We start from the raw sequence: 14,313 nt of genomic DNA, 5'->3' as shown, positions 1-14,313 counted from the left end.
GTGCCACCCAACGACTGGGGCGTTCAGGGCTGCCTGCAGAACCATACCTTCTGCTAGCACGAAAAGGTAGTAATTCTACTACTACATTCACTTCTTTCTACATGTTCATGTGATTTAGTCATAAGTAAGTTTGCCCATCTCTCATTCTTACCCCTCCAATCACAGCATAAAGAACCATCCAATTAAACGACTGTTTAAATAAACTGATTGGGAATTGCACAAGTGTGTACATAGTGTAAAGGCGCACACTCTTACAAAAGGCAAGATGTACACATCAAAGCAGAGTTACTGAGAAGCTCATGAAGCGTAAGCTTGAGGGTCCCTCAGACACTTGGCCCTCTTCTAAAGGTCTCGTCATAAATTTTTTTGTAAAGTTTTCAAGAGCAAGATATTTTACATACAATTAGTTAAGATTTCTGTCTTTTGCCCAGTACAACATCCTTTCTGTCAAACTTAACCTTCTGTTGGGTGGCACTGAAGGAGCTGGGGGCATTTTTGGAGTCTGGCTAATGGGAATTTGAGCTGAAATACACTAGTTTGGCTTTAAGTGGAAGGTACATGTAAGGAAGGCAGTCACTTCTGGAACTAGTTAAATCATTGTCAGCAGTTGTGATACAAGAATGGCTTCGGGAATATTTCAAGTGTTCATGGTGCTGACCAGCCAAGCACAGGAGCAGGAAGGTCACGTTTAAATTTCGTAATTTGAATGTGTCCAATGGTACCCAGAATTGGAGGCATACGTGGGCAATGGAAGAGAATCAAACCGTAAAGTGTACAGAGGGCTTCCCTGGTGGCGCAGTGGTTAAGAATCCGCCAGGCAATGCAGGGGACACAGTTTCGAGCCCTGGTCCAGGAAGATCCCACGTGCCGCGGAGCAACTAAGCCCGTGCGTCACAACTACTGAGCCTGCGCTCTAGAGCCCGAGAACCACAACTACTGAAGACCGCGCGCCTAGAGCCCGTGCTCCGCAACAAAGAGAAGCCACCGCAATCAGAAGCCCGCGCACCGCAACGAAGAGTAGCCCCCGCTCACGGCAACTAGAGAAAGCCCGCGTGCAGCAACGAAGACCCAATGAAGCCAAAAGTAAATAAATTAAATAAATAAAATTTTAAAAATAAATAAGTAAAGTGTACAGTCTAGATTATTTCTCTGATGTTTGTGGACTTAACCATTTCTTTTAATGGTCTTTCTTTTCATACCCAATTTTGTATTTGTACTTTTTTCTTTAAAAGGACCACTCTAAATTTCAGGTTCCACAAAACACGGATCCACTTTTGGGTACTGATAAAAGTGCCCGGGCCAAATGAAAAAGAGTGGAACATTAATAATTTCAAGAACCACAAACACAAATAAATCAAGGAAATGACAAATGAAAAAGTACTCTTAAACTTACTTTCTCACTTGCTTCCTCTGAGAAATGACCGTATCTTCTGTGGGGGAAAAAATCTGGTTCAAACTATCAAGCATCAGCCCCTAATTTAAGACAACCATGTCTCACATTAACTAAGGGCGTTCTATCTCCCTCCTCTCTGTACACACTGCCTAAAGCAGAACAGTCTAGCATACAGTACAGAACTAATAAATGGATGTACAGATGGTTGGTTGATTGATTCTGAAATTCTTTATATGTATTTTTACACACAGATGTTATTATATTACTTCCTTATTTCCATGATTGAACTATATAATAGTATTTTCTCCCCTAAAGACAGATGAAGTCCCAAATATATCAATGATTTAACAAATCCTGCTTGAAACAAGATGGTTTTTCAATTCTTAAAACTAAAAGATAATATCACGAGTATACACAAATTTCAAAAATATCACCACCAACATCCTACAGCAGGCAGTTTAATTTCAGCAACATAAAACTTGGTACAACATGTCGCAGACTGATCAATTATTAACTTGTAATTAGGGGGCTAGGCAGTTTTAAATTCACTTCCTCCAACTGGTGAATTTTTTAACTGATAAATAAAAAATTTTTCAGACATTCCAAATTACTGTTCTTTAATAGATTCTTTTAAATGTTACAGATTTTTAATTTACTATTTGCTACCTGGCCTTTTTCTCATTTGTTTTATTTAAATTATAATTCTATCTGAGTATTGATTTATTCAGTAAAATTGTTTGAATAACTACTATATACCAGGTACTGAGCTTAGTGTCAGGAAATTATAGATGACTAGAGCATACTTCATGCCTCAAGGAGTCTGGCAGAAGAGACCTAGTTCTCTATAATTAACTTAGGAGCAATGTAATTCTTGCTCTAAGGGATCTTAGTAAAGATCCTGTCCAATCCATTCATTTTTCAGATAAAGAAACTAAGAACTACAAAGATTAAGGGACTATTGAAAAATCATTAATCCAACACAAGAGCCTGCATCTTATGAATCTCAGGCTGATCTTCTTTCTAACTATATCACAATTTAATCAGAATTAGGCATATAATTAATGATCCCTGGCTAAACTCATTTACATTTTTATTTTACTCCATTTGCGAATTTACATGCACTTGAGGGCCCATTTGTTAATTCTACAAACGTTTATGTGTCAGGCATTGTTTCGGGCCCTATGGAGTACAGCAATGAATAAATCACACACCTGTCCTCAAGGAGTGTTCTAGTGAAAAAGACTGGTGGCTTAGAAAAGAATGACAGGAGAATCAGAGTGCTATAATGGAGGAGACTACGAAGTGCTAGAGGAGGAATGAAGCAGACACATCTACGTGCCAGGGCCATGAAAAGCATACCTAAATTTGCAAAAGGAGTATTCCAGGCAAAGGGGTGTGCAGAGGCTTGAGAGGCCCCAGAGAGTAGGGTGTGTGAAGAGCAGTCAGTGCAGTCATTCTAAAAGGTGGGGGCACTGGAGCCCCTGGGTGAGTGGAATGAAGAGATCTTCAATAGGCTAGAGCCAGTTCATCAAGGCCTTTGTAGGCCACACAGTTTTCTAAACCTGCACTTGGGCAAGTGCAACATAAAATGCTGAACTACTACTGTATGCCGCTGACTGTGCAGTTCATCAGTTGGATTAGTATTAAACTCTGTGATTTATGACAACTCTTGCCGAAAATTGCCGAAAATGAATAACCCTATGCCAGGACTATGACTTCCTAGCAGGTCAAATTCAATTCCATTCAATAAATATTTATTGAGTGCCTGCTATGTGCAAGGAACTGCGAAAGCCAGGGCGAGAAAAATTGCTTTTCTAAAACCAGTATTTTAAGGAGAAAAATCAAGCTCACCATTTAAGGTTCAAGTTCAGATTCGAATGACTCAGACTTCTTCTGGAAATATCTAAGTCACTGCCTAGAATGAAAGCGGGTCCCAACACAGGACAGCTTTCACAAAGAACACATCTACAGTCACATTATACACTGATGGACTTTTTAGGGCACCAACTGGTACATTAAAGGATTGGCTCATTACCTCTTTGCTTTTGAACTAAAAGGTAAAACATTTAGTATTGGAATTGGGCTAAAAATTCCATTATAGTCATTGGCTCAAAGGATTTTAGAGTTAAAGAGGACCTTGGAGGTCACCAAGACCAACTCCTTCCTTGTGACATAACAATACTTAAACACAGAAGTGGAACCTAGTTAAATTTACTGCTCAGAACCCTGCTGTCTGGACTTACAAGTCAGGCACTCTCTCCATAACAGCAGACAACTGCCTGATGTATTTCTTGAAAATGTATTTAAAGATTTTTAAATAGACCTCTCTGTATATGTCTATATATGCATTGTCTCACATACATAAAAATATATATTTCATATTTAATATGGCACTACATGTGTATTTCAGTAAATACATGAATATGTATTCATATACATAAAATATATATTCAACCATATCAAAGCAAAGGCGCAAATATAAACACAGGATTTACTAGGGCTACTAGAATCTTTAAAGCCATTAATTATTCTGGAACACTCTTGCATTTAAACAGTTTCCTGACTGTGCTTTAATTAAAATTTCCAGCCAAAAGGTAACAAAGAAGTATTAGGTCAGCTAACATATTTTCTGCAAACAAGGTTCAAACCAGCCCCTGAAACCTATGAAAGAAATTCTACTGAAGCAAATGGAAACTTCAACAGTAAGGAATTGTGCGCATACCATAAAAGACTTTCATTATAAAACACACCTCACCTCGTGGAGCATTCAGTTATATTAAATCATGTATTGTATCTGCGAAACAAAATATCCCATTTTTTAAAGACAGTATGGGAAGCCTGAAAGAATCCCTTGTCTGTGCTCCTCAGGTAACTGCTGTAAGAGATTCCTTATTGCAGTTACTTAAAAGTATGTCATTATGACAAAAAAGTGTCTGTGAGTTCTTTGGGTTCTTTACAGTTTAGTTCAGCAAATCACACCACTAAGTATATAAAAGCATAAAAACTTATACAGCATAAAATTTTAAAAATATAAAAATAAAACAGAACTCTTTCTACATAGAATATTAATTGGGCAAAACAAGAAGGTTAGCATATAACTAACTGGTTATGAGTCTAGAAATTAATCATAGCAGGATTTGGGGGAAACTACCAATTCTTTTATGGTTTTCAAAGAAGGTTTCTTTAGAAAGACACCTTTAACCTTTATAACCTTTTATAACCTTTATAACCTCTTTATAACCTTTTTATTGTTATAAAAAGCACCATTAAATAACTGACTAGTTGTAATTAAGATGTCAATTGTGTATTCATTTGTTCACTATTCATTTGTTCACATATCTATCTTACTGGTCTATCTCCATCACCTAATGTAGGATCTTGCATATAGTAGATGCGCAATAAATATTTGATGGAGGAAAGGAGGAAAGGAACAAGTTAAGGAGGAACCTCTCAGAAGTAAAGTAATATTACAAACAGGATATCCATACCTATATTGAATAAACCTGTCTACAAATGAATACAAAGCTTGGAAAAGAACTTGATCATTTCAAATATAAGGGGTAAAGATCCTTTTGATTTACTTCTCTTGGAAAGAGGAAGATTCAAGCAGCGTGCTTGAATCTTCATACTATAAACATAGGCATCAAGAATCAATCAAACCTGGGATCTAGCCCTGCCAGTTACTAGCTTTACAACCTTGGGCCAGTTTCTTCTTCTGGAAACCATGAAAACTTCTAAAGATGTTACAAATTCTCAGAAGAGGAAATGTAAAGTGCTCTGCACAATACCTGACACATACTGGGCACTGGCAACTTTTTAGGATTTCTTCTCCTTCCATGTTATACCACAACATGGCAAAATCCCTGCAGATTTTGCAAAGATATTAGAATTAGACCAAGGGCACTGGCCACCTTGTTGGCGATCATTAAGAGTTCTTTTATTTAGTTCCTAAAGTTTGTTATACTACCTGAAATCCTTAAAAAGTCTCCTGTTTTGTACAGAATAGGAGCAAATAAGGTTAATAAGCCCAGGTCACTACTCCTGATTTGGAATCAGTACATAGGTACTCAGCTGATCTGGAATCATTTAAAAGGTAGAGTACTTAAGAACTATTTTTTGTAATTCCTCTTAGAAAACAGTGTGAGCTTAACAATTATTTAAATGTTAATATGTTAAAAAGCTAAAAATTGAGTCAGATATTTTCAAAATGCTTCTTTAATTACTAGGAGAAAATCAGCACTTACAAATACATTTTTAAAAATCTTAAATATATGCCCAAGCAGAGTAGATAAAAACAGCATTGTGGCATCATTTAAGTCACAGCATGTTTTTAAGGTGATCTTAATATAAAGGCTCAGGACTGATTTTCATTTCAATTTTTTACTTATTTATGCACTTAATTGCTATAAAACTAGTTTAAATATATATTGTTTATTCTACAATATACAATTTTAAAACATGATTTAGACATTACAAATGTTACAAGTTAAATCACTTCTTGACAGCCCAACATAAAATTTAAAAATTCCCCAAAACTTCTCTGTATATTTCCTTACTTCCCTCTTATCTAAGCGGAAGTTACAGTTATCTACCAAGGATTACCCTTCTACTTGTTATTAGCCTCTCCTTCTCACATTGTAATCCAGGATGCCACTTTATCAATTATTTTTTCTTCCCTTACATCTTAAATCACTCCCTACCTACATTCCTTCCCCTAAATCCGTGAACTTCTCCAATAGCACCTACACACAAAGTTATGCTCTGCTCAAACCCTCAAGCTATCTATCAGAACTTTCTTTCTTTGCACTAGTTGTCCCAGTTCTAGAACAATTTTTAAATAATCCACATACTCGTTTTCATCTAGCTCTCACAGAAGCAAAACTACACTGAAAGATCAACAATGGACTCGACTCAAGAAATTCAATGACTTCTTAAACTTTCATTAGGCTTGGTTTTCTCCATTTGAACTTGGTTTTCTCAGACTTTGAAACTATCTCCTCATTAAAGCTATCTCTACTCAGGAAATCAGTATGTGCTCATTCTTCTCCTATCTGTCTCATCACCGTTCATTGCAGGATTCTCTTTCCTTCACTGCCATATAATTATAGATACACACCTGATACAGCTGAGAATTCCAATCTCTAACTTTTTCTCCACCTCTCACCTTCTATTCTGCCCTCCAACTCTCTTGTTGTTCTATAGCTTGAAATGCTGCCTCTATGGGCATATCTACCAAACATATGTCTCTAGTTTCAACTTCTCTCTTTAACTGCACATTCAATTTTCTGACTTCAAAATGGATTTCACTCTGGCAAGTCAAACTCAACATGGCCAAAAACAAACTTATCATGCACCAGCCCCCAAGCTTCCTCTTTTCTTCCTATGTTCCTTATCTCATTAAGTGCATCACTGCCTTTAGAGTCAACTAAGCTGAAAACCTCAAGAGTCACTTTCACTTCAACTTCTCGTTCATCCTCTATCTCTGAAGGGTCACCAGGACCTTAGATTTTACTCCAAAATGCCTCCCACGTTTGAACCAACACTTGCTGTATCTACTGTCAATTCTCTAGCTCAGCCCTTCATTATTTCTTGCCCAGTCTGTTTTAATTCCTCTTGATCATTATTTCTACTTTTAAGGGTTTCTTTTTTTCTCTTAATTCATCCTTTCTAGAGTCAAGACAGTAATTTATCACAGCATAGCCTTGACTTTCTCTCACTCTGCTCAAACATCTCAGTGTTTCTTTGCCTACCAAATAAAGTCCAAATTCCTTGACAAAACAGTCAAAGCCTCTTCATCTTTCTCTAACTAACCTTCTTTCACTCAGCAATCTCCCTTTACTCATCATTCCTTCTGCCTGATGTGTCCTCACTTCACTGGAATCCAAAGCATCCTCTAAAAAATAGCTGGATAATACCTCCACTACGCTGCATTCTACACCAACTTTTCACCCCAGCAAGCAACACTCACATCTACCAGATGCTGTGTTACAGCACTTTATTTACACCGTATTACAGCACTTAACTACACCCTACAGGATAACATGGCTATCTATGATTCTCTATCTTTCCATACTTAGGATATGATAAATGAAAGATGAAATAAATAGATAGCACAGAAAGCAACTCTGAAAGAAAGAAAGAATTTGATTCAAAATCTGAATGGTTAAAATTCTACAGGAGTTAAAAGATAATAACTGACTAAGGCTTCTGCTAAAGGTATGCTCCGTATCACGCGGATAAAAACCCAGGCAACTCTTGGGAGGATTCCTTCAAATCTTTTACTTTATCCAAAAGCTTTACCTAGAAGTGACAAGAGGCAAACTTTGGGATCACTTCATTTATCTAAGCACAAATCAGAATCTAACTCAGTAGTAAACAAAATAACCCAGACACGTACTGTGTTACCATCTATCAAAGTCTACTAGGGCCCATGATTCTGCTAATATAGAACAACCTCACTAAGGAAAAAGAAATATGTGAAGAATAATTCAAATAAATGATATTCCCTGTTCCAAGGGCCCAAGGACTGATATTCTCAAACCGAACAAACACAAGCAATAGGCATCCAAAATCCGAATTATATTCCACATGCAATATTTTTCAGAGGTATGAGTAATTCAACTTAGAAAAGAATACTTACTCTTATGTTTTAATAGCTGCATATAATTTAAGCATTTTTGATTGACAAACTTTAAAATATATTATGGTTGAAGTGAAATTATAAAGATAGAGAATAAATTATATTCCAAGCTTGACAAATGTACTAAATGTACTGAGGGTAAAAGGCAGGAAAAAGCTGTTCGGTATCATCACTTTTTAAATGTTTTTAAAACTCTTTCAGTAATGTAATTTCAAATGAATGACAAGGACAGCAAGACAAAAACGTAGGCAGGTACTCAACTTGCTTTGCTCTTTGGCATCAATTAATTACTTTTTAATTTCCTGAACAGCCATGTACGCTCAGTACATTTAGTATCTGTTAGATGGAAAATTGTTTCTTCCACTTTCCATCACCTGGCTAAGATGCTTGTGAAAACCATGCTCAGGAACCTCACATTAATAAATCATCATTCCTACCATACTGATTAGCAATCATTTCCCTACCCTCACCACAGCATTTCCAACAAGAGTACAGTAATGCTATTCCTAAAGGCAGTGGCCAGCAGAAGAATCCAGGCAGACGACAGTCTGAGCAGTGGCCAGAAAAACCAGACAGATGTTCTCGACTGCTCCCACTGTACTTTGTATAGGTCTGTAGTACAGCCCCTTCCATACTACATGGCAATTATCCACTTACATGCCTGGCTCTGATGCTGGTCTCTGAGCTCCTTGACAGATCAAGGGCAGAGTTATATCTTGTATAGCTTTGCATCCGCAGGTAATAAGCACTTCATAGAAACACAGTAGGTCCTCAAGAAATGTTTAAGTGTTAAGAACCTCCATCTCTGTAAGAGCTTTGGGACAGACTCCACATTTCAGGTGTATCTGAACCTTCCGGTGTATTCATGAGTAATAGTTCTGTCACTATATCAAACAGGCATCTACTGACCTGAAGAGTTTGGGGTCAGCTATTGACTTACACTGACACGTAGAACTAAAACCAGAAAATATGTCTAAATGAGATGCTTTGGGATATGCTACTATTCTTTTTCTCAATAAATGTACTCTGCTAAGTCTGTGCCACTGATGTTTTCTTACAAAACACTTTACATCTTACAAGGAACACAGCTGAGCAATTACTCCCTCCCACTCTCAGTGACCTTGTATAGAAAGCCTGCCCTCTGAAAACATAACAATTAGTTGGAACTGGAATTTCAGTTGACTTTTAAATTCTAGAGGCCAGGGAACGGTGTAACTACACATTTACTAGATATTTCCCCTACAGTCTAAGACTGCTTCTTTGCCCTGTGAGATGTTATTTTACTTTATAAGTGGCTGAGACAACATACTGTACTTGGAGCCTGTTTACAAATTTATACTTCTAAGATTTGACCTTGTTGCAGAGGCTTCATAAAGAAAAAATGCCAAATGCTTAACCTTGCCTTTTACATAACTACCAGTTAGAGTTGAACATTACTATTTTCCGTTATTCAGAAGCTAAACTCCTACTATTGCAGTTATTTTACAAAACAGGTAATGTGTCAAGGGATTAACTTTTGGACTAATAATAAAGTTCCTGATGTAATCACCAGGACAGTGTTGATATTATGAACCACTTCCTTCACCACTGACAAGGAAGGAAAGACAAACACATGTGGGTGATTCTTCTGCATTACACAATTAAATAAAATAGACTTTCCAAATAGTAATTATCAATGCTTTTTTATTACTGTGAGATAGAGTAGCAATAAACATACTGGACTCTTTTAAAATGATTTATATGGTTTCCCTCCACAAAGCCCACGAATGCATTCATAAATGAACACAACAATTTTCAGCCTTGACAAATAATGAAGACAAATAGGGAAAGCCACACAATGCACCTCTGGCCAACCCCCATACCCGCATTCCACTAAGTAGAGACTTTAGGTAGTAGATTTCCTTGTGAGTCAAGTTTCTCAATTAGAGAGGCTAAACACAAACCCACAAAAGGGTTAACAAAACAAACAATGGCAGAAGCTTAACTATCAAATAACCATCTATTTTACCATAACCCATGGTGAAATAATTAAAAGAGGATAAAACTTAGGTTAACAATCGGTTAGTGACCAAAATTACACACACATTTTTTAATGTTTCAAAAATAATGACTCTACATTACCTACAGTTTACCACTTCCTTATATAAATCTTTTTCATTTGATGTTCTAACATTTACTCACAATTGTACAAATTCTGACCACTCAAAGAAGGGGTGGGGAGAGAGGAGCAGCTCCCTGGTAGAATCTGACCCATTTTTGCACACTCATATAACAGATAAGTTAAAGAAAAACCCTGAATCTCCTTCTCTTATGCCCAACTAACTGTTCAGGCATGAGAGTGACCTTAAATTGCTTACTCCTTAGAAAAGCAAAGACAGCTAGTATTGTGCCTGTCAAATATATACAATTTTTCCAACTGCATGCTTCTCATTCTTAAGTATCCAATGTTAAAATCAAAACCTGACCTCAAGCAGCAAGTTGCAATGTTCTGACACTATGACATCATTCTGTCTGGAGCACTTTAATATCACAATTTGAATAAATTGGCAGAAGCTTAAATAGGTCACACTGAAGCCTAAAACTAAGGATATTTATCTAACAAAAATATTCTGGCTCTGCCTTTAGCATCACCAGCCATATAATGCCAGGCCATTGTTCATCTACCCATCTGTGCTTTTCATAAGGATAAATGAAAATAAAGTAAATCTTATCCCCTTCCTGTATTGCTAATACCACTGACAGTGGCTTTTTGCGGCAAATATTTGAACACTGTTACAAACCAAAGTGAAGTTGACTGCTACCATATGACTTTGTGAAGGCTTTAGCACACACCTACAAAGAAATATTTTTTTAAACCTCCATTTCTGCAGTTATAAAGACATCAAGAGCCCTGCATCAACTAACTTTATAATTAGCCCCAAATATCTATGAAATAAAACCATAAGGCGCTACAAACATTTACCAATATATAGGGTACAGTACTATTGCTTCAAGAGAAAAACTATTAATTTTGCACAGCAGCAAGCTACATCTTAATTATATTTATTTCATAATCCTACTTAGTAAAATAGGACACAGCTACAGTTTTCTCCATAGACCCCTGTGAAGTATTCAGGTTGCCTACACTTCTCTGGGCACTGACAGCCAGCATGATTTCTTCTTATAACATCGTAGTTCATCTGAAAGCAACATGCAGAAACCACAGAAGTTTCTGATACTCTCAGTCCCACCACCTCCATCATAAATTTTCCTTTCACAATAAACAATGTGCAATCAAAAAGGTTTCCTGTTTCAAAATGGAATAGATGAAAGAAACTGTAACTCTATCATTAACAACAGCAAAAAAGTTCCTTAATGAAGATGAATTCTCAAAGATGAAAATGGAAACTCTCAAACACTGCTTCCTCACTTAAGGACTAATCTGGTTCTTTCCCCAGTTATCATTCTCAGCATCATACACTGTGGTTGTCAAGAGTGGTCCGTCAGAGACTTTTCTTAAATTACCTGTATACACTCTTTTGTTATCTAACAGCAAGGCAACCTTACATAAGATGTAACGAACACATCCAAACTATTCTATGCCATGCACCAACAAAGAGCAGCCAACAGTAAAAACTTTGCATATCTGAGTCATGTAGAGGAACTTTGAACCTTGAAGAGTAGGACAAAAGGTAAAAAAACAAGTCTTAGCTCTGAACCCAACTTTTCTAAACACCCAGAGCAGATATAAGAAAGATGGTCAATCCAAAGCAAAAGATTATTGCTACAACAGTAACTATTATTAAGTAACAGTACAAATAAAACTGGAGAAACCAGCCACATCCAGGGTCAACCCTGCTGTGTACAGACACGGTCAGACAGAACTTACCACTTTGTCCATGAGTTTCCAAGTTTTCTCCACAGTCCTGCGATCTGCTGCTGCTTGCTTAGGGGGTCCAACTGCATCTTGAATAGCGTCAATAATACCCAAAATTCGTCCTTTTCGGGGGTTTCCTCCTCGACCACCAGGGTTTCTGCCATTCATAGAATTTGCCATCTGGAATCTTAGTTCTCTGAAAGGGAAATTAAAAAAAAAAAAAAAAAAAAAATTTAGTTGGTGATGAAAATATTTACCCAACAGAAAACAGGTTAACTTGTACCCACTACATCTTCCTCCATCAGTGAGAACAAAATCCAGGGCCCCAGATTCAACTTTTCAATAGCGTGTGAATTTACACTCTCAATCTTTACACACAACAAACAGGTTTAGTAGCAATGACCTTAGATTTGTTTTTGGAACACCATGAGTTAAATATGCAAGTAGTGAAGGCCTGATTAATACCAAACTCATAACAATAAAAACTTACATAGATTTCCTCCAACTAGATAAGAACACACTGTTCTGTTTTTCCCCTCCCTGCCTTAATCCCAATTCAAAAGACTAGAACTGAAGCCCCCAGAAAACCTTTTGGGAGCCTCCCTCAAAAACCGCACTTTCACTCTGTTAGATTTCGTCAAGTTATATAAACGTAAAGATAATTCTACAGGAGCTTTAAGGGGCAAGTCTGCTGTCAACAAAGGCTTAGGACTTGGATTTTACCCGCTAAAACCACCAACTACGGACTCATGAACATGGACACACGAACACACAGTTCTTTAACCAACGCGGTTGAGGAGTTGCGCCCAAGTTAAGAGCCAAATAAACCAACACACAAATAACCCATTTTAAAAGAGACTGAGAAACTGACAAGAGCGGGCACAGAAAGGAGGAGAGAGTTCACTTCTTTCGCTCCTCGCCTCTTGTCTCATCCAAGTGGGGTGGGGGTAAGGGGTCCAAAGCTTTGTTTCGGGACATCTGTGCCTCCTCCCGGCTCAGGCCCCTCCCCTGCCACTCTCGGATAACAGCTGGGGGAGGAAGGTAGACAGAGAAAGGACAAAGTATCGCCTCGCGCCTCCAGCGCCCGCTGCCCTGTCCGTCACGGGCGCTCTGCGCTCGGCTCCCCGGGTTGTCTGCAATCCCAGCCGCCCGTCTCCCTTTACTCCCTCTTCCTCCCTCCGTGGCCCTGCCCAGGTCCAGGCTTTAAATACCCCTCTTCAAACTGTGACGGCGGCGGCGACAGCAGCTGGAAGCCGGGGCTGTCCCCTCTTCCTCTGTGGCCCGCGCCTGGCTGCCCCAGGGCCCCCAGGGCGGAAAGCAGCGTCAAGCCTCCCCGGCGCCCCCTTCCCTCCTGGCCTCTCGGCGCAGTAGCTGCCCAGAGACACGCGTGTGCGCGGGTCCGACTCTACGCGCACGAGCCCAGGGTGCGTGGGCAGCCCGGGCAGGGAGTGTGTAATCGCCGTGAAAGCCCCGCTCCCGAGGAAGGAGTGACCCAGAGCACCGGCCTTCGAGACAGGGAAACGCAACAATTACCGTCAAGACCAGTCCACGCCCGCTTTCCCCTCCCGCCCGACTCTCGGGGAGGCCGCGGGACGCTGCAGCAGCACTAGCCGGAGGAAGAGACCACTCGCTGGCCACCCCACCCCTGTAGGATACACACAGAGAGAGCCAGGCGCGGGGCGGGGCCGGGGGCGGGGCCGCGCGCGACTGGGCCAATCCCGAGCACCCGTGCCCTGCCCGACAGCGGGCGGTGCCAATGGGCGGGAGGCGCCCGTCCTCCTCGCACTACCACCCGGTCCACGTCTCCCACAGTACACAATGGCCCCAGAGGAAGGCCCGCTCGCCGCACGTCCCAAATGGAAAGGGATTCGAGGGGAAATGGCGGGACTGGACTCACCCAAGAACGAAAGTGGAAAAGGGAAAGGAAATGGAAGAAAGGATGCAAGGCACTAGGGAATTGACCAATAAGGAGTGGGCGGGTGGGCGTGAGCGTTGGGAACCGGAGCCAAAGCGGACTCCGGCTAAAAGGCGGGACTTCCTGCTTCGTTCACTTTCCTAGTCTTTTGTTTCATAGCAACAGAGTAGTGGCTGAGAGGGTGTTGCTTCTTTACTCTGGGCGGATCCGAGGCTGAAGAATTCATCTCCCTAGGGCTGCCAAACTCTTCTACCCAGGACAGCAGCCAAACAGGTCTAAGGCATGGCTTCTTGTTGACTGTCAAAAAAAGAGCAGTCACTCAGCTTCTAAGATGAAGTGTAAGCCTTTCATAGAACAGACTAGACTAGGGTTAACACCTGATTGCCAATCAGAACTTCCTGAATTTCTGAGTGTGTTTCCCTTTTACTGTTAGTTTTAAAGAATTGCTGATCAAACATCAGGTTGATGAAAAAGTAAATAGTTGACACCCTGGCCAAATTGTCTCTACT

At 39.6% G+C, this 14,313-nt stretch overlaps 1 protein-coding gene across 6 annotated transcripts in view; it reads right to left on the bottom strand.

Annotated features, from left to right (window-relative positions):
- CBLB (Cbl proto-oncogene B) overlaps positions 1-13,560 on the bottom strand; it is a 216,844-nt gene extending 203,284 nt beyond the window's left edge. For 2 of the 6 annotated variants that reach the window (XM_082460351.1, XM_082460355.1), the window contains exons 1-2: positions 13,423-13,560; positions 11,902-12,085 (exon numbers count right to left, since the gene is read on the bottom strand). In XM_082460351.1, the coding sequence (XP_082316477.1) occupies positions 11,902-12,069 (168 nt within the window). In that variant the 5' untranslated portion in view covers positions 12,070-12,085; positions 13,423-13,560. Of the gene's footprint in view, positions 1-11,901; positions 12,086-12,379; positions 12,727-12,760; positions 13,047-13,100; positions 13,367-13,422 lie in introns of those variants that run through there. The other 4 variants (XM_082460352.1, XM_082460356.1, XM_082460353.1 and 1 more) reach the window with 4 other exon arrangements.
- Between the last annotated feature and the right edge of the window lie 753 nt (positions 13,561-14,313).

Source organism: Balaenoptera physalus (assembly GCF_965194825.1).
Source record: "Balaenoptera physalus genome assembly, chromosome: 4".
Taxonomy (NCBI): Eukaryota; Metazoa; Chordata; class Mammalia; order Artiodactyla; family Balaenopteridae; genus Balaenoptera; species Balaenoptera physalus.
Note: the sequence above shows the minus strand (reverse complement) of the source record. Positions and strands in the feature narration are given on the sequence as shown.